The following is a 26,539-nucleotide window of genomic DNA, read 5'->3' as shown; positions in this document are numbered from 1 at the left end:
AATTCAATAGATGCTAGTTTATCTTAATTTAAAAGGTAAACTTAGCCAGGCTCTAATGGCTTACCCTTGAAATCATAGCTACTCAGGAGGTTTAGATCGTAGGATCGTGGTTCAAAGTCAGGTTTGGCTGGAAAGTCTGTGAGACTCTGATCTCAAATTAACAACGCAAAAAAAAGCAGGAAATGAGTGGGGCTGTGGGTCAAGTGGCAGAGCACTAGCTTTGAGCACAAAAAGCTCAGAGACAGCTCCCAGGCCCTGAGTTCATACCCCTTGACCAGCACCAAAAACAAAAGCAAAATTGTCACCAATTGGGTTATTCAGTGTTTCTAAACTAAGATACCAGGAACTTTGGTTTGTACTTCCACTGTTAGCCAATTGTTCTTACTGCATGATTTTCACCTTCTACATTGACGATGCTAGGAGAAAAAAAAGGGGGGGATTAAATGTTAACAAATTGTGGGACCTTTGCTTATCATTTATCTTCTCTCGGACAGGGTTTTCTTTTCAACAAAATTGGGATTAAATGGCTATCTGGTGGTGTTACTGAAATATTAGCTGAAATATAAGTAACCGTTTGGCATAGTGAAACATATTTGCTAATATTTTTCTTTCTGTTATTTCTCTTGGGTAATACCAGTTCTGTCCATGAAAACATTTGCAGACTACTGCAGGAACATATAGCCACAGCTTCATGCACTTCCTAAATAGTTAGGATTATAACTGGTTGACTCATTTAGAACAATGGCTCACACAGAACTGTGAACATATGTCCACAATCTGACTCGATAACATTCAACTATGCAGTTAAAAGATGAAAGATTAGTAGAATTGAAAAAAAGATATTATACTGGGACTTCTATGTCTTCAAATTGTTTTCTGTTTTTTTTTTGGGGGGGGGATCTGGTCATGGGGCCTGAACTCTGGGCCTGAGCGCTGTCCCTCAGCTCTTCAGCTCAAGGCTAGTGCTCTACCACTTGAGCCACAGGCCACTTCTGGCTTTTTCTTTTTTGCTTATGTGGTGCTGAGGAATCGAACCCAGGGCCTCATGCATGCAAGGACATGCGCTCTACCACTGAGCCACCTTCCCAGCCCCTTCAAATTGTTTTCTGTATGTGGAGTGACACTCCCTTGTATCAGTACTCTGAGGAACATTAAGTTATTGACATAGATCTTAGTCCTCCATTTTTCCTTCCTTACCCATAGTTATCCAGTGTTTGGCATGACATGTTACAACAAGGACACAAAGAATCTCAGCACTACCATGGCAGAGAAAAGTATTTCTTGGCTGATTTCACCCTTATATACCAAGGTCAATAACACAGACACAGAAGAATTTACTGATTTTAGTAGTTAAGCACAATTTTAATAGCATTTCCTAAGAATTATCGCTCAGATCACCTTTCCTTCCAAATTGATTCATACATAGTGCCTGCAAGTATTGACATTTTATACACATAGTATTTCAAAAGCAGAAGAATTAAGAAAAGTATTTGTAGCCTTGAGATGAAAAACACTGCTTTAATTATTCTCTCAATACCTGTTACCAAATGCAAAATACTAAATGCTAAAATAGCCATGCTCGGGGCTGGGAAGTTGGCTCAGTGGTAGAGCGCTTGCCTTGCATGCATGAGGCCCTGGGTTCGATTCCTCAGCACCACATAAGCAAAAAAGAAAAAGCCAGAAGTGGCTGTGGCTCAAGTGGTAGAGCACTAGCCTTGAGCTGAAGAGCTGAGGGACAGCGCCCAGGCCCAGAGTTCAGGCCCCACGACCAGACCCCCCCCCCCCAAAATAGCCATGCTCACAGGTGCCAGCTGATAGCTGAGTGGCTGGGGTTTGAGGTTTGGGGTTTGGGGGAACACTAAAGAAAGAAGTTCTCAAAATGGCATTTTTAATCTTATAACCAAAGTAACACAGGGAAGAGCTCTCCATTTTGGTAACTAATTTGTGTCAAACATAGAGAACTCTGGAGAAACATTCTCAGAAAAACAGATGGAGCAGGTTTTACTCATGTGCCTAAGTTAGAAAGGGCTAAATCTCATTATTTGTTTATTATCCACTTACTTTCTTTTTTTGAGGGTACTAGGGTTTGAACACAGAGCTTTTATCTTTCAAAGCAAATGTTCTACTATTTAAGCTACTTATCCTGACCTTTTTGCTTTAGTTGTTCCTCAGATAGGGTCTTAAACTTTTGCTCAGGGCCTACCATGATCTGAGCTAGGTTTATAGAAAGGAACAACCATGCCTAGCTCTGCTCAAATTTCTTTGAACTTGAATCTGTTTCAAGGTCATAGTTTGGTAAAAAGGATTGAAAGTAAATACACAGCACCTGGTCATAGTTATAACACAATAGATGTTGAATGAATAAATGAATGAATACCTGGCGTGCAATATAAAGAGGCCAAACCTCTTTCTCCAAGCATTAACCTTCCTGCACATTTCTGAGATGCACTTCTGTGTGCACCCAAATAATAAGGCCTTATTTGTCAGAACCAGCTATCACTGGCTTAAGGATAGTAGGAGACCAAAAAACCATAAGGGCCAACTGAGTTCTTAATTCATCCTAGTACCACGAAAATGCCAAGCCAGCTTCACAATTTGTGATCAGAATTTCAAGGTTGAATACCATCCATAATCAAAATAAAATGAAATTTCCATGCCTTCTTTGATTAGAAGCAGTACATACAAATTGAGAAATCTGGGATTGGAAGTGACCAATTTGAGACCTGCTCTCCCCTTCTCCCCCTGCTTTCTCTTCTCTATTTTGCTTTCTCTCATTCTCCTTTCCCTCACTTTTCTTCCCTTTCCCCTCACAAGTCTTCTGATCTTACCAAGGCTGAATATTTCTAAGTACCTGTGGATAGGGCAAATAAAGTGGTAGTGATTTAGTCATGTTCTGTTGATATCCAGAACATTATTTTGGGTGTGAGTTTAATATCTACATGCTTATCTGGGGAGGTTCATCTAGGATATATATTTCAGGAAAGTAATGATGAGGATGAGGGCAATGATGATAAAATCAAACCATCAGCCATACATACACAAACCACTTGTGTTGATATCTAAGTTAAACTAGAGATGGACTCTCAGCCTGATGTAGATCATCAGATACATATTTGTTAAGATTCTTAAATATAAAACTTTCAAGGGCCGGCAGGATACCATTTCTAGCAGCACACAAGTGTGCTCTTCTTTCATAGCTCAGAGAATAGGATTAGAAGAGCCAGTGTTAAGGGAGGAGGTCCTTCCTCTGCTTTCATCCTTCATTCTCCATCCCTCATGTAAAAATGTGAGGAGCCTTCCTGGCTTTCATATTGATTAATATTCTAAACATTTTCTGTACTTCTGATGAAGTCACCATCCTTTGGTCTCCATGCATAGCAGACATTATTACTTTAGGAAATTCTCACTAAGGCTTTAAATTAACTCTGTTCTAGAATTGTATAGTTCTACATGTCATTCTTCATTAATTCATTCATTCAACAAACTCCTTCAGTAGCCACTCTGCCAAGCACCATGGTAAATGCTGAGTACTACAGTAACTCCAATAAGTCTAGTATTCTTTGGTAGATATTTTCTCTAACTCAGTTAGGCCCACTATATGGGTAAGCTAGAATATTGTGATATGTGAATATTGTCACTAGCAGGTATTAAGGTCACCTTCAGCACATATTATCTCCTGTCTGAAAAAAAAATCTTCAAAAAGCCAATAACAAGAACAAAGATAACATCAAATGGGAAATGATAAAATCCTCTTTTGGGGTGTTAGGATTCTAAAAACAAATTTAAGGTAGCCTGGTGTTGTGGACAGATTACCAAACCTGGAGTCAAGTAACCTAAATCTAATCTTGGCTTCATAATCTTAAGGAAGCCACAGAACGTTTGGAACACCCCCTTTTATTATCCTAAAAATGAATCCAGGATTCCTCGCCATATGGTCTTCTGGCAAAGGAGAGAGTTAAAATGAAATAATGTTTGTACAAGTGCTCTAAAAACTAAAAAGCATATACATGTAACTGATCACTAGCAGACAATCTTTGGCATCCCTTTCAATGCAACATTTATGTTTCCTTTCCTGCCTTTTTTTCTCCCTTAGGGGCAGGAACTTGTGTTAACAACCAGCATTATTTAGTAATTTGGCAGCACAACTTGTATTTATTTCCTTGTGGAAGAGACAAGTTAGAAGTTTTCCTTGTTGAAAATGAAATGTACTCCTCGAGAGCCAGACTCAGAGTTGGAGATGCTCTGTTTACTGAGTGTGTCAGCCAATGCTTCAGGTCCACAGAGGAAAACTCCTATTCTGGTACTTTGAGAAAGAAAGAAAAAAAAATTAGTTTCAGACTTTGGGATGTGCTAGTTAACAAAGTAGGTGGGAGGGGGTGGACTTATTGCTTAGAGGCTCCAGGGCCAAGTTCCCTCTGTTCCTTTGTTTTTTCCACAAATGGCCAAAGAGTTCAGATTACTCTGTAGAAGCGGGGCTTCCGTTCTGACTGTGAAGACATCTAGATAATTCAAAAGGCACTTAACTTCCTTGGAAAATGAAATGCAAACAAAATGTTTAGAAACTTCTACCACAAAGAAAATGGTGGTTAAATTTGTAGTCTGTGGACTACTTTCCTTTAGGGCTCTGTACCCCAAAACCTTCCTGCTCTCTTGAGATCAGGGATATCATCTTTCTTAGGCACCCTAACTCTGATGGCAGCTAGGTTTGCTTCCTTCCATTCCTCTCAATCTTACAGTTACAAACCTTGCTCTTCAATGTATGCTCCCATATTAGTAGCCTTGGCATTAGCTTTTTAAGAATGCAAATCCCCCCCCCCCGCAATGGGGCTGCGAATGTGGCTTAGTGGTAGAGTGCTTGCCTAGTATGCAAGAAGCTCTGCGTCCGATTCCTCAGTACCACATAAACAGAAAAGGCCAGAAGTGGTGTTATAGCTCAAATGTTAGAAAGCTAGTCTTGAGCAAAAGAAACTGAGGAACAGTGCCCAGGCCCTGAATTCAAGCCCAAGGACTGGTCAAAAAAAAATGCAGATCTCTGTGTCCCACTCTAGAACAAAAATCTGTATTTTAAACACAGATGAATGTTTAAAAGTAGGAATACAATATAAGTTATAAAAGGAAAGAGCCCAACTATGGCACTACTTGAGACAAATGACTGAGAAAGACTGAGAGAGGGAGCTGGGAAACTTTGATTTTTAAATAACTCTCCAGATGGTTTTAAAGATTGCTTCTTGAAGTCATTTTTTATTGGACATGAACTCAACCTCATGATAGTAATAAATGTATCTTAAGTTCTAGAATATAAAAGTCTAGTCATGTTTGAGAATTGCTGCTTAGGCAAACAATAAGCCTCAAGAACTTCCTGGTGGGGATTTCTTACTTAGGGTGTTGACCAGCAATTGTCTTGAACTCATTATCCCAGTTGGGCCGCCCATACAAAGTCTTCTGTTTCAGGCCTGTGATCACATCTTTCTCCTCATCATGATGTACAGCGAAGTGATTAGCCTGCAGCAAGAAGACATGAATTCAGAAAAAAGAGATATAATGTTAAAACATATGCAGATACAGTCACCCATTTCATAAACCAAGATTTTACTCGTGTGTGTGTGTATGTGTGTGTGTGTGTGTGTGTGTGTGTGTGTAAGGTACCATGCTGAAGACTAGAAGGTAAACAAAGACAAACCAACTGGGTCTCAAATCATTTACATTTTAGAAGAGAAGAAGAGAACGTGAGTATAAATTTAAACAAAACTGTAGAATGTGGTGTGGTGAATGCTATGGAACAGACTTAAACATCATAATGAGAACAGAGAAAAAGATGGAATGGCAGGATACGGGAAGGTTTAAGGCCATGGCATGTGAGTCAGGCATTAAAGTGTAGACACATCTCATTGTTTCTCTTTCTATGCTTGAATTTTTCTCCTCAGCTGAACTAATTTTCATTCTTTGGGAAAATCACTAATAATTGCAATAACAATAAACAAAATGCACTCAACAAGCTAGTAACCAGTAAGATATTAAATCAAACCTAAAGCTGTGTGTGTGTGCATATGTGTGCCTGCGCATGTGTGTGTACGTGTATGTACATACATACTGTTTTTCTGCTGCCATTCTAGAAGCTCTCACTTTGAACAGTTGGTACTTTTCATAAAATCGGTTAATTAAATGTATTTTTAAAATAAATTACATTCTAAATTCATTAAACCAAGGATAGATGATGGGGATAATTGATGGTAAGAAAAATGGTCACTCTGGCTTAATAATTCTTACAGGAACCAGTTTTATAAAGCAAAGTTATTATTTTCTCATTATTTTCCCATTTTACTAGCATTTTTTTGACATAATACCATAAGGCAGTTTATGAGTTATAGCTTTTTTCTTGGATTTCTTTTTTTGTTGTTGTTGTTGGTTGTGGGGCTTGAACTCTGGGCCTGAGCGCTGTCCCTCAGCTCTACCACTTGAGCTACAGCACCACTTCTGGTTTTATGGTGGTTTATTGGAGATAAGAGTTTCACTGACTTTCCTGCCCGGTCTGGCTTTGAACTGCAGTCCTCAGATCTCAGCATCCAGAGTAGCTAGGATTACAGACATGAGCCACTGGTGCCTGGCTTGGATTTCATTTCGTACAGTGTTTTTAATATTTTGTTTTCAAATTGTAGACATAGCAGCTATTAAGTTTTAGAGCAACAGTTCTCATAGTCAAAATGTCCTGGACCTATGACACCTGTTATAAGGGTCCTCTGTGGGCTGGGAAGGTGGCTCAGTGGTAGAGCGCTTGCCTTGCATGCATGAGGCCCTGGGTTTGATTCCTCAGCACCACATAAGCAAAAAAGCAAAAAGTCAGAAATGGTGCTGTGGCTCAAGTGGTAGAGCACTAGCCTTGAGCTGAAGAACTGAGGGACAGTGCCCAGGCCCAGAGTTCAGGCCCCATGACCAGACCCCCCCCAAAAAAGGGCCCTCTGTAACCTGTAGACTCTATGATAGGCTGGGAATGTGGCAGAGTTCTTGCCTTGCATGCATGAAGCCCTGGGTTCGATTCTTCAGTACCATATAAGCAAAAAAAAAGCCAGAAGTGGCACTGTGGCCCAAGTAGTAGAATGCTAGTCTTGAGCAAAAGAAGCTCAGGGATAGTGCCCAGGCCCTGAGTTCAAGCTCCAGAATGGTAAAAAAGACTCTCTGATAGACCACAATTCCAAAATCCAAATGAGAAAATAATCGCCACAATGACAGGTTGCAAGTGACAGATACCCAGGCTGAGAATAAGCAACATCTAGGTACAGCCTACTGCTGTAACTTGAATGGATCCTCCCCCAAAAGTGCAGATGTTGTAAGCGTGATAGTATATAGGTAGGGCCTTTAAGGGGTGATTAGGCCTTGGAGGCACTTTCTTCCTGATGGGGTTAAGGCCTTTAGCCTTAAAGCACAGTGTTTTTCAAATTTGTCAACTATAATGCATTTATATTGCCAAATGTCCCTGGTGGAGGCCAGGGAGGGAGGCAAAATCTTCAGTTTAGGACAGTCCCATTTTATTGTAGTGGTCTCCTAACATTTTTGAAAGAACACATTTATTTGATAGACACATACACAACATACTCATGCATACACATTAATACTACACACCCATATATCAGTGTGTGTACTTTACCTTTATTACACATACACACATGGGTCTGCTCAGTAGTAAACATGGATCTGCTCAGTAGTAATAATCACAACTACTGGGGAACACTCAGTGTAGACTCTGAACATTTGGACACTGCCATTTACTTGTTGGCTAGGTGTTCTTAGGCAAATGACCTAATTTATTCTAGACCTTGGTTTCATCATTATTGAAATGTGTCTAATAATAATAGTTACCTCATAAGGTTGTTGGCAACATAAAACTAAACAATCTATTAAACACTAAGAACAATACTGAGCACATTTTTTCAGAAATCTTGTGGTCTCTGTGAGGAATTAGTTTCTAGGATACTTCCCTCTCACATATCAAAATCCATAGATGATTTAGTTCCCTACAGAACCTGTGTATATCCTCATGTATACTTTAATTCATGTCTAGATCACTTATAAGACCTAAAGCAATATACATACTATTTTCTTAGTTGTAATGCTATATGACTTAGGAAACAATGACAAGAAAAACAGTAAACATACTCAATGTGGATGGAGTTTTTTTTCCAAATATGTTTGATCCATGGTCATTTGAATAAATATATGAAGAGCCATAGATATGGAAGGTGACTGTACATGCTTAATAAATGCAAATGTATTAAGTAGCTCATGAAATGTGCATAAATACTTAAAGGAACACATATACACATGTATGTGGATGTGAATAGATAGAGGATAGATAATATTTTCTCTGTTACCCATAATGCTCTTGTCCATCTTGTTTGAGAAGCCCGGGTGGGACAATTCCTCTAATGCCTTTATTCTCTCCTCATAGGCCCCTTGGCTTTGAATCTAGTCCCAAGAGCCCAAACATTATGTAGTGATACTGAGTTAGAATGAATGATCTGGATCACAAGACTCTATTAACTGTTCTTGAAATAAAGTCAGTATATAGGACATATCAACATCCAGTGGAAAGTCAGCAATCTCTAAGCCCTTGGGAAGGACCTAAGACCGGAACCCTGGCCCTCACCTGAGATTCATCCCAGCCTGTCAGGTAAATGTTGTAGCTGAGAAAGTCAGCATTGTTCCTTTCTTGCATCTGGGTTTCCAGAAGTTGGAGCAGATCTGCAAACCATTCAAAAGCATGTGTGTCCCGACACAACCAGTAGAAATAGATCTGAAAAAGAAATGGACCACAAAGCAGATTGGGATAGGCTTGATCAGCACAATCAGCACTAGAAAATTGATTTCCTCTCTTACACACTTCACCCTTCCAATGCTCAGAATGCCCAGAAACACGGGTTTTAAGAAAGCTCCTGACATTTCAAATAATATATACATATATATGTATATATACATAGTATATTATTATATATATCTTAAAAAATCTACTGGCCCACCAGCTTTCTTTCTTGGCCTTCTCTTTCTCTCTTGGAATCCCTAGCTGTTTTACACCACATCCCAGATTGGCCAGAGGAATCCAGACTAACAGTGACTACTGAAGGATTTCTTTGCTGCCTGCTAATCCTAGACATTGATGAGTTCTCAGGGAAAAAATACTTTTATCCATATTTCTCCCACACAGAAAAGAAGCTAAAGGAGAGAATTTAAAACATTAAATCTGGGAGAGGGGAAGCAATGAGGGGGAGTACATGAGGGCAGAAAGGTAAGCAAATGTGGTCATTATATTCAATGTACACTATGGAAAAACTGAACCATGTAACTTAAGGGTGGGATGAGATGGGGAAATGTAGGGGAGAATGATGGAAGGGGTGACATTGATCAAGACGCAGTATACTCATAATCTGACTCCTAGAATTGAGACCCCTTTATACAACTACTTAATAAAAATAAACATTTTAAAAAACTTTTAAGTCATAATTACCTTTTAAAACTTTACATTTAATCAGCTATTCATATTTATTTAAATTGTACTTATTAATGCAAATGAAACAATATAAAATGTAAAAAATCCTTCATGTCTCATCTTCAATGTTGCTAACTAAAGAAAAATCATGAGAAAAAACTTTAAAATTCAAGTTTTAATGTTCGTATTAGAATTTAGTTTAACAGTTACTAGAATGACTGAAGGTTTATGGAAGATATCCTTAATAAGGTAATTGCATGTAATAATCTCCTGAGAATTTATCTTAAGGAGACTTCCATAAGATGTTGTTTCTGCCCTTTCCTTACAAAAATATATTGAAGACCTGAAAATTGAATAAATAGCAATATATAAAGAAAAATTATTCTATTGTAGCAATAGAATATGAAGGAATCATTTCAGATGATCATTATGATGCCTATGATGACACTGAAAATGTTTTCTATCTTTTTTTTTAAAAAAAGGATCAAGGCTGGGGATGTAGCCCAGTGATAGAGCACTTGTGTTGCATATGTTCTCTGGGTTCCTTCCACAACAATGCAACAAATTAAAAAAAAAATAAAATGCAAAAAGGGATTAAAGTTATACGTATTTGCTACTCAGAGATTTCTAAAAATGTGGAAGCCTAAGAGGGAAAATTAGAACATATCCAGGGACTGAGGATGTAGCTGAGTAGCAAAATGTTTGTTTGCCTAGCACATACAAGGTTCTGGCTTCCATACCTAAAACTAAAAACACAAAAAACCCAAACTAAAAACGTCACCATGCAAAAAGCATAAAAGAATATCTCTTGGGCTGGGATTAGGAATACTGTCTTTTCCAATATTTTTCATCTGAATTTTCATAACACTAAATACATAACATAAATAGAGTATATAACTTTTATTAATAGGCCTGTTTATATAAAAGCACATATAACAAATAATCCTTTGAAGAGAACTCTGGAACCACCCAAAGCTTTTCTTCACTTCCCATAGTCTCTGCCAACCTTAGCCCTTAAGGAACTTTCAGATTTTACTTGGAAGGAAGTAAGGACCATTCTAGTCCCTCTAAAAAATAAAGGAACTCACCTTCTTTAGTCTCAGATTGGTGGCATTATTGCAATATTTATACCAGACTGACTTGAGAATGGACGCAAAGGGTGTGACCCCAATCCCAGCTCCCACTAGCATCACCACCTCATAGCTGAACACGTCTTCACTGGCTGTCCCAAAGGGCCCATCAACTGCAATCCTGGATGGAAATGTGCAAAAGATGATTTCAGAGCTATCTGGCTATTTACAGTAAGATGAAACATCCATTATTACTGGAGATGTGCAATGTGTCAATTCTGACCAGGGCAATGTATCTATGGGGCATTTTCTTCTAGAAGAGGACTTTCAATTAGCCAACCTAATACCAAACTGGGATTGGAAATAAGAGGAATGCTTAGCTAACTGGAAACATTTGATAACTCACCATTGGTATGTTTTCATTTCTTTATCCTTCTTTGCTTCTCTCTCTCTCTCTCTCTCTCTCTCTCTCTCTCTCTCACACACACACACATATCTGTGTGTTTTGCCAGAAAATCCTACACTTGAAATTCTTCATACCTAGCACATTCAATAAGAATTTTCTACAGCATAACACCTTGTAGATTTAATATCCCTTTTCAATTGTTTATTTATGTACCATTCAAGAAACTTTTTTCTTCAGCATTGCTAAGTGCTTAATATTATGTTGACATATGAACAGATACAAAGCAAAATAACATATAACATTCACCCTCAAAAATTATGCTAATTAAAATTTAAGAGTATGTTTGACATACTATGTTTTGTTTGATAGAAGAAGTTAATATGACTTGGCTTTGGCCCTCATATATTTTAAGAAATGTGACTATTCATTACTAATGTTTGATCCAATTATATATTTCATGTACAATTTATAAAAATATATAAATACCACATGCATGCAATGGGGAATACAGTGAAAGCTATGTATATTTATATATTAGAGCCACTGTTTTTTTGTCAGAGAATCAAGAGCTACTACTATGCTGAGAGTATCTTTTTAGTTCAGTTTTTCCTAAAGTTATGCACTTTGTAATGTGTTCTTTATACTCACTTAGGTAGTTTCCAGGCATCTTGAAATTCCTTCTTATCACAGCCACAAGCATTGAACAGCCCCTCTGTCCAGTCCCCAACAATGCGAATATGGATGCTAAAGAAGTCTTCCTCTGGGGCAGAAGTCAGTGTGAAAGGATGCCACTCTAGCTTGGACACGTCAGGGCACTTGACGAAAATATACTGTCCCACCTCCATCTTGAATCCCTTTTTCTTCATCTGTAGCTCAATGGTTTTGAAAGGGTGGGTGACAACCTGTAAAATAAAACATGTCTCTAGAAATGACAGATTCCCCAAATATTTGCTTTTGCAAATGACACTTAAAGAATAAAAGGCAGAGCTAAGTAGACCAGCCAAGGTGTTCATTTCAGGACCAACAAAGAAAGTCCTCCAGATGTGTTTGCCATTGGATTTTCCCTCAGCCATAAGCCATAGCCAGTGATTTGTGATGAAAAGAGACCAAATCTTGGTCATCTGGCTTCAAGTTGTGGGCCTTCCAGGAGCAACTTAAATTCTAGTATTCCTTGTAGGACCAGGTAAGGCTGACACTACAACTAAATTTTGGGTAAGTGTCTTTCTTTTCTTTTGAGACAGTATTTTGCTATATGGCCTAGATTAGCCTGCAACTTAGTATGTAGCCCAGACCAACTTTGGTCTTTTTGTTTGTTTTTTTTTGGGGGGGTCCGGTCGTAGGGCCTGAACTCTGGGCCTGGACGCTGTCCCTCAGCTCTTCACCTCAAGGCTAGCACTCTACCACTTGAGCCACAGCACCACTTCTGGCTTTTTCTGCTTATGTGGTGCTGAGGAATCGAACCCAGGGCCTCATGAATGCAAGGCAAGTACTCTACCACTGAGCCACCTTCCCAGCCCCACCAATTTTGATCTTGTAATTCTTCTGCCTCAGCCTCCTCATTGCTAGAATTACAGGCATGTGCTGCCATGCCCCGTCTTATTTTCTTTACAAGTTCAGTTCATACATTTTATCTGTTCCTGAGAATATGCCCTATGCTCCTTTCACATTCAGTTCTCTGTTACACAGCATTTACAAAGGAATTCAACCTAACTTGTCAGCCTATTGCAATTTTTTTCTCTCAGGACACAAAAAAGTTACAAAAAATAGAAAACAAATGCCATTCAGTTCATCCATCTTCTCTCTCCAGGAGATGAGAGATCTTGGTAGCTAAATAAAAGAAGAAGGAGATCACATTGGCTATTTATATGGCAACAGCCTCTGCACCAAGTTAACTCTGCTATCCATCCTAGTCCTGAATCACATCTCAAACTTGTCCTATTCTTCATACATTGTTTCTATTTGAAAATACTCCACCCATCTCTCCTCAAGTCAAGTAGTAACCACTGTTACCATTCATTCTCATCTACACATGTGTTTATAGCAGCTTTACTCACAATAGCAAAACAGGAAACAATCCAAATGTCCATTAAGTAGTGACCAGGTAAGTATTTAAAAATAGAAAATGAGCCGGGGCGCTGAAGGCTCATGCCTGTAATCCTAGCTGTTCAAGAGACTGAGAACTGAGGATCACAGTTCAAAGCCAGCCTGGGCAGGAAAGACTGTGAGACTGTTATCTCCAATAAACCACCAAAAAACTGGAAGTGGTGCTGTGGCTCAATTGGTAGAGTGCTAGCCTTGAGCTGAGGGACAGCATCCAGGCTCAGAGTTCAAGCCCCACAACTGACAAAAAACAAATACATAAATAAAATAGAGCACAATAACCAGGTTCACATTTGTAATCCTAGCAACTCAAGAGGCTGAGATCTAAGGATTGCTCTTGAAAAACAGTCCTGGCAGAAAAGTCCACTAGACTCTTATCTGCAATTAAGCAACAAAAAAGCCAGAAATGGAACTGTGGTTTGAGTGGTAGAATGCCACCCTTGAGTGACAAAATCAAGTGAGAGTACAAGGCTGAGTTCAATCCCCAGCACCCGCAAACACTAAAAAAGAACACTACAAACAGCAATATAGAAATATACTTTCTATTGTCAAAGGGACACTGGAGCTCCTATAACTTGTAGCTCTACTTATAATAGCCAGGATATGGTGTTAGCTTAAGTGTCCATCAATATATAAATGGTTAAGCAAAAATGGGGTCCATACACATAGTGGAATACTATTCAGCTGTTTTTAAAAAGGGGTAAAATTTTGTCTTCTACAAAAGATGGGTAAACCTGTACAACATTATGTTAAGTGCACTATACCAGGCACAAAAAGACAAATTCAGCATGATTTCACTCATATGTGGAATCTAAGATTTAATCTAATTGAATTTGGGAGTAGAATGGTGGCTACAAGATGCTAAGGAGAGAGGGTAGAAGGATAGTTGAAGAAGACTGATTAATTTGTACTGACTTGTACTTAGATAGGAGTAAGAAGTCCTGATGGTCTGTTGGACCATTAGGAGACTATGGATAATAATAATACATTTCATATTTCAAAACTGCTAGTTATGAGTTTCAGTGTTCTCAGCATCTTGAAATGATAAATGCTCAAGGTGAAGAATATTTCAATTATCTTCACTTGATCATTGCACAAAGTATAATGTAATGAAGCATTTCACTATGTTTTTTGAAGGAGTAGAGAGTTATGGAAGAATGAGAAATCCTTTCAATAAGAATTGGGGGAGTTCATTTTGCATATGCTCATAGCTCTGGAGCCTCTGGGATCCATTTCTATGTGTATCCTCCTTTGGTCTCACTATGTGAATGTCTAGAGAAAAGAAAACCGGATTTTTGTTATTATTGTTGCTGTTGTTGATGATGTTTTTGTTGTCTTCTCCTTTTCTCTTATTTGCTAGTTTGTCTTTGGTAGGGTAACAAGGGCACAGAAAAGGTGGAACAAAGGGCGAACAACTACAGCCCTGTTACTCACTAGACACGATGTGGAAAATGAGCTACACATTAAAAAATTATTGTAAAGATGATGTACAGAGGAGTTACAGTTACATAAGTAAGGTAATGAGTACATTTCTTTGTAAACAGGGTTACTCTCTCCCTCATTTTCTCCCACTCCCTCCCCACCATTCCACTCCCCAAGTTATAAGGTTCATTTCCAACATAGTGTCCAGAGAGTATGGCTGTTGTATTGATTCCCCTTCCTATCCCCAAATCAGATAAATTTATATACATGGGTACAATGACAATGGGGAATAAACCAAAGGGGAAAAAAGAAAGAAAAAAAAGAAACAATTGCAAACAGTACAATTAAAAAAAAAACCTCTTGCTTGTATTTCTTGGGTTTTATGGGTGGGAGTGGGAAAGAAAAAATGGGAGAGAGCAAGGGAAGGGGAGACACTGTTAAAAAAGAAATGTACTCATTACTGGACTCATGTAACTGGAAGCCCTGTGTGTGTGTGTGTGTGTGTGTGTGTGTGTGTGTGTGTGTGTGTGTGTGTGTAGCTGGGATCTAGGTGCTGGTGGTTTATGCATGCAATCGTAGGCTGAGATTCCAGTGGATTGAGGTTCAAAGACAGCCTGGGGGAAAAAGGCAGAACTGGAGGCATGAATCAAGTGGTAAAGAATTAACAGAATGAGGATGAGGCTCTGAGTTCAAGCTCTACTACCAGAAATAAAATTGCTGTCTGGGGATGTAGCATAGTGGTAAATTATGTGTTTAACATGTGTAAACACTGGATTTTACCCCCAGCATCACAAGTCAAACATTTCAAAATTTGTGACTGTATAAATGTGGGATTTTTAAGTATACATTTTTTAATTGTAAAGATACTGTACAAAGGGGTCACAGTTACATGAGTAAGGTAATGAGTACATTTCCTATTGAGCATTGTTACCTCCTTCTTTGTTTTTCTCTACCATCCCTTCCCTCTCCATCTCCCCAACTCCTCCCTCCCCATACTCTGAAGTTGTACAGTTCACTTTCAACATAGTGTTTTATATGAGGAAATTGTTACCAACTTCCCCATGCTTTGAAATAAGGAGTTGGAAAGCATCATTTTGAAAGTATTTTGAAAATTGTTTATCATGTTGCAATTTTGTGTGATGAAAATAATTTTCTCTCACATTGCAATTCTATTACCACAGGCACAAAGAAGATTTAACTTAATAGGATGCACTAGTAGACAGCATTTTCCCTGGAAATTTTTTTGATAAAATCTTGTTTCTTATGTTTGTATGAGAGGAAAGTTATCTCTTTATCATAAGGAAACATGTTTACCATAATTATATATATATATATTGTGTGTATGTATTTCAGAGAAATATTTGTCTAGTTTAGCCACCTCTTTTCTATTAAGGGGAATTTTGTGGCACCCCATTTTACTGATCTATGGGTTTTTTTCTTATAATACAAGATAACATACATAAAAAGGGAACTTTTGTGACTTCCTGTGTTGCATAACTGCCAATGTCAGCAGGACAAGTTTTACCATGACCATTATAGATATCAAAAAAAAGCTAGAAATGACTACTTTCTACCTCCATTTTTGTGTTTTGAAAAAGTAACCCATAGAAGATTTTTGGTAAATAATTTTTCAATTGAGTTATATTAAATTTCATTTGAAAAAAAATAGTCTTATCTGGTGTTTCCTGATATTCTAACGAAGTTCATATATATGAGTTTATATTTATATATATGAATATATATGAGTTCATATATATGTATGGATGGATATCCACCTATTTGTTTTATGATGGATAAAACCATAGAAAAGAGAAGAAATGCCTCTTGAGACTTGGAGATAGGAGACCACATTGAAGATGCAGCTTAGTTACTACCTTGCTTGACACTTCAGGCATTTCAGTTCTGATATTCTATGATTCTGTTTTTTCTTGGGTCCAGTCGTGGGGCCTGAACTCTGGGCCTGGGAGCTGTCCCTCAGCTCTTCAGCTCAAGGCTAGCGCTCTACCACTTGAGCCACAGCACCACTTCTGGCTTTTTTCTTTTTGCTTATGTGGTGCTGAGGAATCGAACCCAGGGCCTCAGGCATGCAAGGCAAGTGCTCTACCACTGAGCCACCTTCCCAGCCCCTATTCTATGATTCTAAAGGACAGAAATGATGGCATAGAAAAGTCTTTCATTTTAGTGACATTTACTCTTGATTAGTTGGACCTTTTGGCATCTGAAAACTTTGTCTCTCTTGTTTTCCTTCTTGACTCATGACTAAATGGCTTAATGCATCTTTGCTCTTCTCCTTTATACTCTCTCTCTCTCTCACACACACACACACACACACACACACAGAGGGAGAGAGAGAGAGAGATGTGGGAATGAAGAGAAAGATACTGGCCTCATTTTAATAGAGGAAGTGGTACCTTCTACCTTTTATACTTGGCTTAGCCAAGAGGCCAAGAAGATAGAAAGTGGAGCATGTTGTACTCACACTATTGCTGTGGGCTGGTGGCTCACACCTATAATCTTATCCACTTAGGAATCTGAAATCAAATTTGAAAGACAACCCAGGCAGACTAAATGTAGAGAATTTTATCTTGAATTAACTGACATAAACTGGAATGGATATATGGTTTAAATAGTAGAGCACCAGTTGTGAGCAAAAAAGCCAAGTAAAAGTAAAAGGCCCCCAATTCAAATACCCCACTATTTATTTGTAAACTAAGTACAGTGAAGTAATCTTACTTCTTCTACCTGCTTTAAGCTTATTGAAAGAAACTCAATACAAATCAGGGAACTTAGGGAGAGTTCCTGCTATGCTTACACACAGATTACTAGTAACCACTAAACCAACCAATACCTTGGTGATGACCACCTTCTGTTGAGATCGCCAGAACCGTACCAACCTCTCACAGAAATACAGGAACATGGGGCCCACTATCCATTTCCAAGTCTGTAATCAAAGCAAAACTACAATGAGATGTATTAAGGATAGTAGGTAATAAAATATTCAGGAAAAAATTTTTACAAGTCAGATGCATCTTTGTAGGTTTTTTTTTTTTTGCTGGGGGGGATGGGGGGAATCAGTCGCGGGGCCTGAACTCTGGGCCTGGGTGCTGTGTCCCTCAGCTCTTCAGCTCAAGGCTAGTGCTCTACCATTTGAGCCACAAGGCTAGTGCTCTACCATGTGAGTCACAACACCACTTCCAGCTTTTTTCTGCTTATGTGGTGCTGAGGAATCGAACCCAGGGCCTCATGCATACAAGGCAAACACTCTACCACTGAGCCACCTTCCCAGCCCCCTTTGTAGGTTTTTAAAAAATATTTGACACTGGCTGGGCACAGGTGGCTCATGCCTGTACTCCTAGCTACTCAGGAGGCTGAGGTCTGAGGATGTCAGTTTGGAGCCAGCATTGGCAGGAAAGTCTGTAAGACTAATCTTCATCCAATTAAACACCAAAAAAGCAAGAAGAAGAGCTATATCTCAAGTGTTAGAGAGCTAGCCTTCACCCAAAGAAGCTCAGAGATAGTGCTCAGGCCCCAAGTTTAAGCCCCAGGACCCAGCACCCCCTCACACACAAATTTGACACTAGAGAAGTAGATTTCTTGTAAAACAATGTATAAAAAAGCTAAAGTTATGACAAATTGTTGAGCTAGTAAAAATAAGTTTTCTCCTTAGCCTCATTGGGGAACTGTATCTGAAGTATGAAAGTTTCCAAAGAGGAACTGCCTACAAGAATAAGATTTTCTCTCAGTGTCATAACCGCAATTGCAACACCCTACAATAGACTGTGGCTGGTTTCAGAATTAATGTCTCTAAAGGATACCATTTCAGCGACATGGTGTTTTTAATGCAACACTGTTATTGCTTTCTCTTACCTATGGAGTCAGATGAATCTTTTGAAAGATCACACATTTTGTGTAAGAGTTTAGCTGTTTCTCCAGTATTCTGGTAAAGTTGTAAAGCTATGCAATGCTCTTGCCAAAAGAACAGATAGAAAGCTTTTTAGACTTCTGGAGCTAACCATCTGGTTAGAATACACAGTGCTTCAGAACACTGGCATTGTGTCTGTGTAAAAACACATTTAGACAGATTCACCCTGAGACTTGGCTAGTGGAGTTCCTAGTTTAATATCCAAAGCATTAAAACATGTTTAGAAGGCAACATTATCTAAAAGATGATTTTTCCCTAATGGATTCTAAAAAGGAAAGAAATCAGGCAATGCTTACCATAGTTTCACAAATGATCTTTCTAGTGAATTATATATTTGAGAAACATTTTGTTGGAAGTTAAGACCACTTGAATATCCACATTTCCATCCAAAGTAGAATAATACTGACACCAGACATCAGAAATGTTCTATTGCTGTATATCATGTTCATAGGAAGGTATTTCAAATAGTCTCATATCACCCATCTCTTTCCTGGGTGCCACTCTGAGGTACTATTAAAGGAGCCAGATTTGGCGACTGCCCCTAATAGTTCCAGAAATTGTGCAGCTCTTTTGAGGTAGATCCCTATAAAGGTATTTGAATTCTAATAATGCCATCTGTCATTGACGGAATGGGCTTTCCCTATCCTAGAAAAGGACCAACAAGATGGTTCCCTTTTCAGTTTTTTCTACTGACATTTTCATGTAGTGGAGACAGTCCAATGACATGCCTAATGCTTTCATTAATGAATAAACCTAGGTCTCAAAGATGGATCTTCATATCCTGATATATCTAGAAGAGTCCTCTCACACCAAGAAAGTAGGAAGATAGAAAGGAATAAATGAATGATGAATTTGCCTTTAAAAAAATAATATACCATATTATACTGAAGAAAGCATAATCCTATTCAGAATCTCCATACAAATGTTGGCATTTTATTTAGTTTTACATCTACAGTTAGGACAATAACCAATAAAGTATACTTTATGCCAACAGAGAAAGAGATAGGAAGATTACAGGTCCTACTTCTCACTTTTTTAGAGAAACCATATTGAGGATAAACAAAACGGAGCCTTTTACAACTCCATGTAGGAGAGTTTCACTATCTTTCCCCTTCCTTACTTTTGTCAAATTCCTGCACCATCACAAGGTGTTACAAGTCTGGTGGTGTGAACATGGCTGTCCGGCTTCCTTCATGCCTAATAGACTGGATTTTCTGATGCCAGCAAAGAGTACATTTCCCTGATTTTCCTTCTAATTCTTGAGCCATATAGAAAGATGCTCCTCATAGTGATTCGAGCTATTCACCTCAGTATAGGATGGAATAACAAAGTGTCCCTTTGGAAATTTACTAGTTTTACTGTGGCCTTTGCATTCAGAAGAAAAAATGATGGAATCTCTTGAATCAAACACTGATTTACCAGGTTTTATGTCAGGACATTGACCAGTGCAAAGTTTATATTGCAAGAAACAATTCTAGACATTAAATAGAGAAAATCAGACACAACATCCTCGAAATTCCATGACATTTGTAACAGACAACTCTAGGATATAGGTACATGCTTTACAAACACATTTGAAAGATTGCCAGTAATAAAACTATAGTAGTAATGATAATTTATACGTACCATAGGAGGATTCCCAGAGAACTTTGGTATTGGACAGTCCTTTATTTTTCCCCACTGGGAGATACTTTGATTACATTGTACTAGTTTGTGCTCATTCAAACTTTCTACAGTCTGCCCACGTACAATTCGTCTGAGAAAAAAAAAGTTAAGTTCAGATAACTTTTGGATTCTTAAAATTTTTTGTAGTACTTGAAATGGAACCCAGGTCCTACGTGTGCTAGGTTAGTACCTGACTACCAAGCTACATCCTCAGCCCTGACTCTGGACATACTTTAAAAACCTTAATGTGTGTCCTATACTTTTCACTAAAAGGACTATCTTATATTATCTCTGAACAAATTAGAGGAAGGGAAAGAAAATACATGATCTTGTATAGTAGGAAAAATTGTGTAATGGCATGAAGAATATATTATTATAGAGGTTAAGTCTATTTTTAAAATTTTATTGTCAGGGTTATGTAGCGGTTAAGTCTTAGATCATCCATACAATACATATGTTTTCTTAAAGGGAAACCATGTCTCAGCTATTTTGATTTATAAACAAACACAAGAAACCAGATAAAATGCAAACGTAACATGCTGAATGCTAGTCCATGCTGTGCCTTTGTGCAAACTAGATAAAAGTTTGTCTTCTATGAGGACAACGTTCTAGGTAAAGGGTGTAACTAGCAGTAGGATAACCCATACAGTCATCAACAGTGGCCTTGAGAATTAAAATTGAATTAAAATTAGAATTGAATAAAAATTAGAATAAAAATTGTCTAGAGTGGGAGTCATGGTACACACACATAATCCTACACTCAGAATGCTGAAGGAGGAAGATTATTTAATTTGAGGCCAGACTGGGCTACATAATGGATTTGAGGAATACCTGTGCTACACAGTGAGACCTTGTCTAAAAAATGAAATAGTAAAGAAAATGAAACTATCTAAATTAACCTAAGAGGTTGAATTGTGTTTGAGAAGACTTAATCCTATGGGGATCATGCCATCATTACAGGCACTAGTGCCAACAGTATGTTCAGCTATTATTCACTTAAGCTCAGTAAATACTAATGGAGCAACCATGAAAAGATAGTTCTGGATTAGTGAGGATGAGAAGATGGAGACACCAAGTTAAATAAGTCATGTCCTTGACTTCAAGGAAAATAAACATACTCTTCAAAATATACGAAAAAAAAGCCCAAGAAACCAAGCCAGTTCCAGTGGTTCATATCTGTAATCGTAGCTACTCAAGAGGCTAAGATCTGAGAATCATGGTTCAAAGCCAACCTGGGCAGGAAAGTCCCTGAGACTCTCATCTCCAATTAACCAGCAAAATGCTTGGAACTGGAGCTGTGGCTCAAGTGGTAGAGTGCTAGTCTTGAACACAAATGCTCAGGGACAGCACCCTGGCCCAGAGTTCAAGCTACAGGACTAGAAAAAGTCCTTTTTAAAATTTGTCTTAAAGAGAGACCTAAAATGTATCATTCCATATAGTCTATTCTGAGGATGTTTTAATTCAAATTGATTAACCCCCTCTTTTTGTTCCCAGGAAAGAATCACCATACATGCAGCAATTACTATGGATAGACATGGAAAAGTGTTGTTCACCAATTATCTTAGTAATGATCATAACAAGCTTGAGATGCAAGTATTATCATTCTCATTTTACATGAGGGTAATAACTCAAGCCAGGTAGCATTGGGTTCAAATCTCAGATCAAACCCTTGGAAAAAATATGAAGTAAAATAATTTAGCTATAAAATAGGTATAATAAAACCTCATTAAAGTACTTCATAAAATAATGCCTCATCATACCAATTGATATGATGTATAAAAATGTCAGCTATAAACTGGGCACTAGTGGCTCAGGCCGTAATCCTAGCTACTCAGAAAGCTGGGATCTGAGGATTGCAATTTGAAGCTAGCCCTGGCAGGAAAGTCCATGACTTTATCTCTAATAAACTACCAAAAAGTTTGAAGTAGAACTGTGGCTCAAATTCTAGAGTGCTAGGATAGCACCCAGGCCCTGAGTTCAAGCCCCAGAACCAGCACAATACTAGTATCCACTATAAATCAAGGGTCAAAACAATGATAGCTATTAAAGTTCTTGATTCTGATGCTCACATAGGGAATAAATGATAGAAAAAATCCAATTTTGTATTTCTCAAGTTTAGTACCAGAAATCTGGAAACCTGAATTTTAATTCTAGTTCAACTGTTACACCGTCGACTGGGAACAATACCTAACCAGTATAAGTAACAGATGCTCCTCCAATGGACAGCAGAGTAAAGAAATCTCTGTCTGCTCCAAAGGAAGATGGATATCTGTGACACTATCCAAATAGACAGTGTTTAGAACTGCTAAATTAGAGAGGGGAAGGAATTCTTTGTGTTCCCTAGAATTCATTGAAAGAGCATGTTTATGATGAAGCTCCGTTTAAAGATATTCAATTACTTTAGGAGAGTCAAGAGATTTTTCTACCCTGTTGATTTCTTAGCACTTAGAAAGAGTTTATCAGGTGTCAAAGTCAGGAAATACATGAGAACATATGCAGAAGTTACCAAAGCTGTTCTCCTTACCCTTCCCCTTTTTATTCTCGACTTGACTACACTAGCCTAATCAGCTTGGTTCTGAGAAGAGTGTTTGAGTTTTGAATATCTACTTTCCCAACCCTTAGTTTCCTGGAAATCTGTACCTACCAGGGAACTTTCCTGGGCCTGCAGGTGGTAGGAAACAGTAGAAAAAGGAAATCAAGTATTAAAGCTGATTCCTTCCAAGTGCACGTGAAGGCTCTGTGTATTTCCGTGAGAACATTCATGTAATTTGTTTTAGACCATCTGTACTCTGGGTCACTCTTCAGCTGCGAGGGGCCTAGTCTACATATTTTCACCATTTTTATTTTTAACTCACTAGGAATAGTAAGAGTATTTATACAGTTCAGAGATTAAAAGAAACATTTAACATCAAACTCTAAATATAGACCTTGAGGCAGAACAGTGCTCAACAGATGTTAGCTGCTACTTTAGTTGTATGTTTCAAAGCAATATCCGTGTATTTTTCTTGCTAACATTTCCCACAGTGCCCAAGGTAGGTCTTGATACACAGTAGGCATCCAATAAATAACTGGTCGTTTCAGTCAAAACCAGCTGAACCACAGAAAACCTCAATTGATTAACCATTAACTCTTCTTGTTTGGGAGTTCATCCAATTCACTAAGTGATTAGGTCACAGGAGGCAAGTTTGTAGACATGCAAGATCCTACCAGTGTTCTATACTTGCAGAGATAATCAGACTATGATGTATTTTCCTCGGAGTGATTGCTATCAATAACTACATTGCAAGCAGTAGTTAGTTGGGTAGAGGAAACTGTAACAGTTGTTTAACAGTTGCTTTTGCTGAGAAACACTGACTTCTTATTTGGGCTCATAAATTAACTAAAAGCAGGATAAAAGCGACGCCATCTTGGAATCCAGAAAGAAGTGGAAAGCTTACCGGGCATCTTACTATAATAAGGCTCTCTGGACCAATCCTGAGAAAATGTGCTACCAAAATCACTTGTGACTGTCACCAGTCACTCATAGCCATCAAAACATTTCTGTGACTGAGACTATGTAACAATTACATATGCCTTTTACCCTATCTCCAATTCTTCCTCATATTTAAAGCTAAAGAAAATGTCTGTTCCAGGAAAAGTACAGAGGTTGGATTGAAATGTTACTTTTTCTCTCTTCAAGGAAAGTGGCCAGACCTGACCAGGGAATTTTGTCCTGGATCCTAAAATCTCCTGCAACAAAATTTACAGTGTTGCTGACTGGTGTCCACTCAAGTGATCTCTGCTGTTCTTTTACATCCCCTCAGTAGACAGGTTGACCACATATAAGTAAGAAAGTCACTGTGCTTCTTCTAGGGCAACACACATAAAGTCCTTGGCTATGGGACTAAAAACTCACTCAGCTCCATGGATGGCAAGACCAATGAAGAAGATCACAAAGAGGTGGTGTGTGTACCAAAACACTTCAAAGTAAGACCTCCGAATGGTTTTGGTGGAAGAGGTAATAATTAATATGAGACACAATGTGATCACAATTCCAGTGATTCCTGCCAACCGAGTCACAGCCACATATAGGCCCCCTTCAGGGTTCTGTAAAATAGAAAAAAAACACATGCACACATTATCATAGGTTCTCAAATGCAGATATTTATGAAAGTATTTAAACTTAGACTCATGTCCCCTTAGGAGTAGTCCTACTCATTCCTCATGGAGAGATATAGACTTGGAGTAACTATTTCTTAATTTGAAAGTTTACACAGTTGAGGAGTCATAGAAAATACAAATTTGTACGTAAAAAATGATGAACGATGTCCTAAAAGTGTTGAAAACGCTTTCTCTCTTTAGTTTCAGAAAGGGCAACAGTGATTGCTTTCCAAGTGTATTCTGGAAATTCCTGCCACCTGAGGCTGGGTTCACCAGGAGTGGATCCTGGGATGAGAATTCATAGACCAGTGATTTAGAGAATGTTCTCTGAGAGAAACTAGTAAGCAAATGAGGAATACAACAAAAGAAAAGGGAAAAAGCCAAGCAAGAGCATGAGCTCAAAGTCTCGCAGCACATAGCTTTGGCATGACCCTGCAGGGGAACTCTGGAAGATAAGATATACCTCAGAGTTTATCCCAACTGGAAGCAAAGAAGATGATAATTAAAGGCCTACACTCATCACTTATTGGATAAAGGATGCCAAGGGAGAGGTTACTGTCTAGACCCTTCCAATTTCCAGCAAGGTCAGTCCTTGGAAAAGCAAAGAGGCACATGTAACCAAGGAATAAAAGCATTCTGGGAGATCTCAGATAAAATAAAAATGACCCCCCAAATCTGGGCAAAGTATGATAGTGTCAGCTCAGCTAGTATGTTCATATTGCCTCCCTTATACATCACTGAGCCAACAATGAACAATGTAAAGAAAACTTACCCAAGAAATGATAGAATAAAACAATTAGTTTGGTAGTACTTAATTCTGTCCCTAAGGAGATACTGCAAAGTTTCTGCCTGTCAGTTCAAGGATAACAGAAATATTAAGAATGTTCTCGGGGGCTGGGAAGGTGGCTCAGTGGTAGAGTGCTTGACTTGCATGCCTAAGGACCTGGGTTCGATTCCTCAACACCACATAAGCAAAAAGAAAAAAACCGGAAGTGGCGCTGTGGCTCAAGTGGTAGAGCGCTAGCCTTGAGCTGAAGAGCTGAGGGACAGCACCCAGGCCCAGAGTTCAGGACCCACGACCGGACCCCTCTCCCCCAAAGAAAAGAATGTTCTCGTGATTTTTTCCTAAATATAAGGAATATGTGATTGAAATTTAATGGATAGTCATGTGATTTAGCCTCTACCATTGGGCATATGAAAATAGCCGGGAGTACGAAGCTTCAACAATGTATGAGATGAAAGAAGTCCTTGACTCTGAACATTCTTATGTCTGCCCCTGAAAAGCTGCCAAGTTACTTTCAGTGCACCAAAGGATAACAATTAGCAGCTAAGAGCCACTCCCAGCTGTTGTAGGCAAGGAAGAACACAAGCATCACTGACAACTGTCAGCTGATTGTTGATCTGACACTAACAACTAGGCCAAGCGCTCCCTAATTTACACAAGTCACTTCATATAACATCAACATCAAACAAGGTTACTTTGTAACTGATGAAGTGAGATGCTTTGAAATTGTGTTTGAGCCCACACAAAACATAAGTCATGCTACTTGTATACCTATTATATATTTAAACACCTTGGGTTCTTTCTGCCTCTTGGGAGAAAAAAATAAGATAGTGATCTCAGAACCATCCTTCATTCCTGACCATCCCCAATTCAAAGCAAACCCTTGTTTTTGTTTTTGTTTTGTTTTTGTCAGTCATGGGGCTTGACCTCTAGGCGCTGTCCTTCAGTTCTTCAGCTCAAGGCTACTGCTTTACCACTTGAGCCACAGTACCACTTCTGGTTTTCTGGTGGTTTATTGGCAATAAGAGTCTCACAGACGTTCCCACCCAGGCTGGCTTTGAGCTGAGATTCTCAGATCTCAGCCTCCTGAGTAGCTAGGATTACAGGCATGAACCACCAGTGCCTGGCAACCTTTGCTTTTAAAAACCATCCTCAATACCATCTAACACAAGTTTTAATTCCGATCATGGATCTCTTCTAACAATTCCCTGAGATTTCTTTATGGCATGGAATTCCTGTGGCAAGTGGCAAACCCAATTTGTTTGATTAGCTATGCCTTCCTTGCTTTATTCAACTCATGGCAAACTCATTGGTGAGCCTGAGTTACCTTAGTTGCCATGTATACACATTTTCAAAGGATCTGGAAAACAGTTGGACAGCCTCTACACATGGGATCAGATGTGTGGGAGACATTTTCTCTGTACTCACATTCTTTTTTTGGGGGGGGCGGGGGGTCTGGTCATGGGGCCTGAACTCTGGGCCTGAGCACTGTCCCTCAGCTCTTCAGCTCAAGGCTAGCACTCTACCACTTGAGCCACAGCGCCACTTCCGG

The 26,539-nt window shown here is 38.7% G+C and overlaps 1 protein-coding gene across 1 annotated transcript in view; it reads right to left on the bottom strand.

Annotated features, from left to right (window-relative positions):
• Positions 1-2,635: 2,635 nt before the first annotated feature.
• The window catches only part of LOC105993486 (cytochrome b-245 heavy chain), a 38,616-nt gene continuing 14,712 nt past the window's right edge, over positions 2,636-26,539 (bottom strand). The window contains exons 6-13 of the mRNA XM_013026754.1: positions 23,959-24,149; positions 20,025-20,154; positions 17,325-17,417; positions 11,603-11,856; positions 10,567-10,729; positions 8,642-8,788; positions 5,378-5,502; positions 2,636-4,303 (exon numbers count right to left, since the gene is read on the bottom strand). Coding sequence (XP_012882208.1) covers positions 4,177-4,303; positions 5,378-5,502; positions 8,642-8,788; positions 10,567-10,729; positions 11,603-11,856; positions 17,325-17,417; positions 20,025-20,154; positions 23,959-24,149 — 1,230 coding nt within the window. The 3' untranslated portion in view covers positions 2,636-4,176. The remainder of the gene's footprint in view (positions 4,304-5,377; positions 5,503-8,641; positions 8,789-10,566; positions 10,730-11,602; positions 11,857-17,324; positions 17,418-20,024; positions 20,155-23,958; positions 24,150-26,539) is intronic.

The sequence above is a fragment of the Dipodomys ordii genome, unplaced genomic scaffold (genome assembly GCF_000151885.1).
Source record: "Dipodomys ordii isolate 6190 unplaced genomic scaffold, Dord_2.0 Scaffold96, whole genome shotgun sequence".
NCBI lineage: Eukaryota > Metazoa > Chordata > Mammalia > Rodentia > Heteromyidae > Dipodomys > Dipodomys ordii.
The sequence above is the reverse complement of the archived record's forward strand: the minus strand, read 5'-3'. Positions and strand labels throughout refer to the sequence as shown.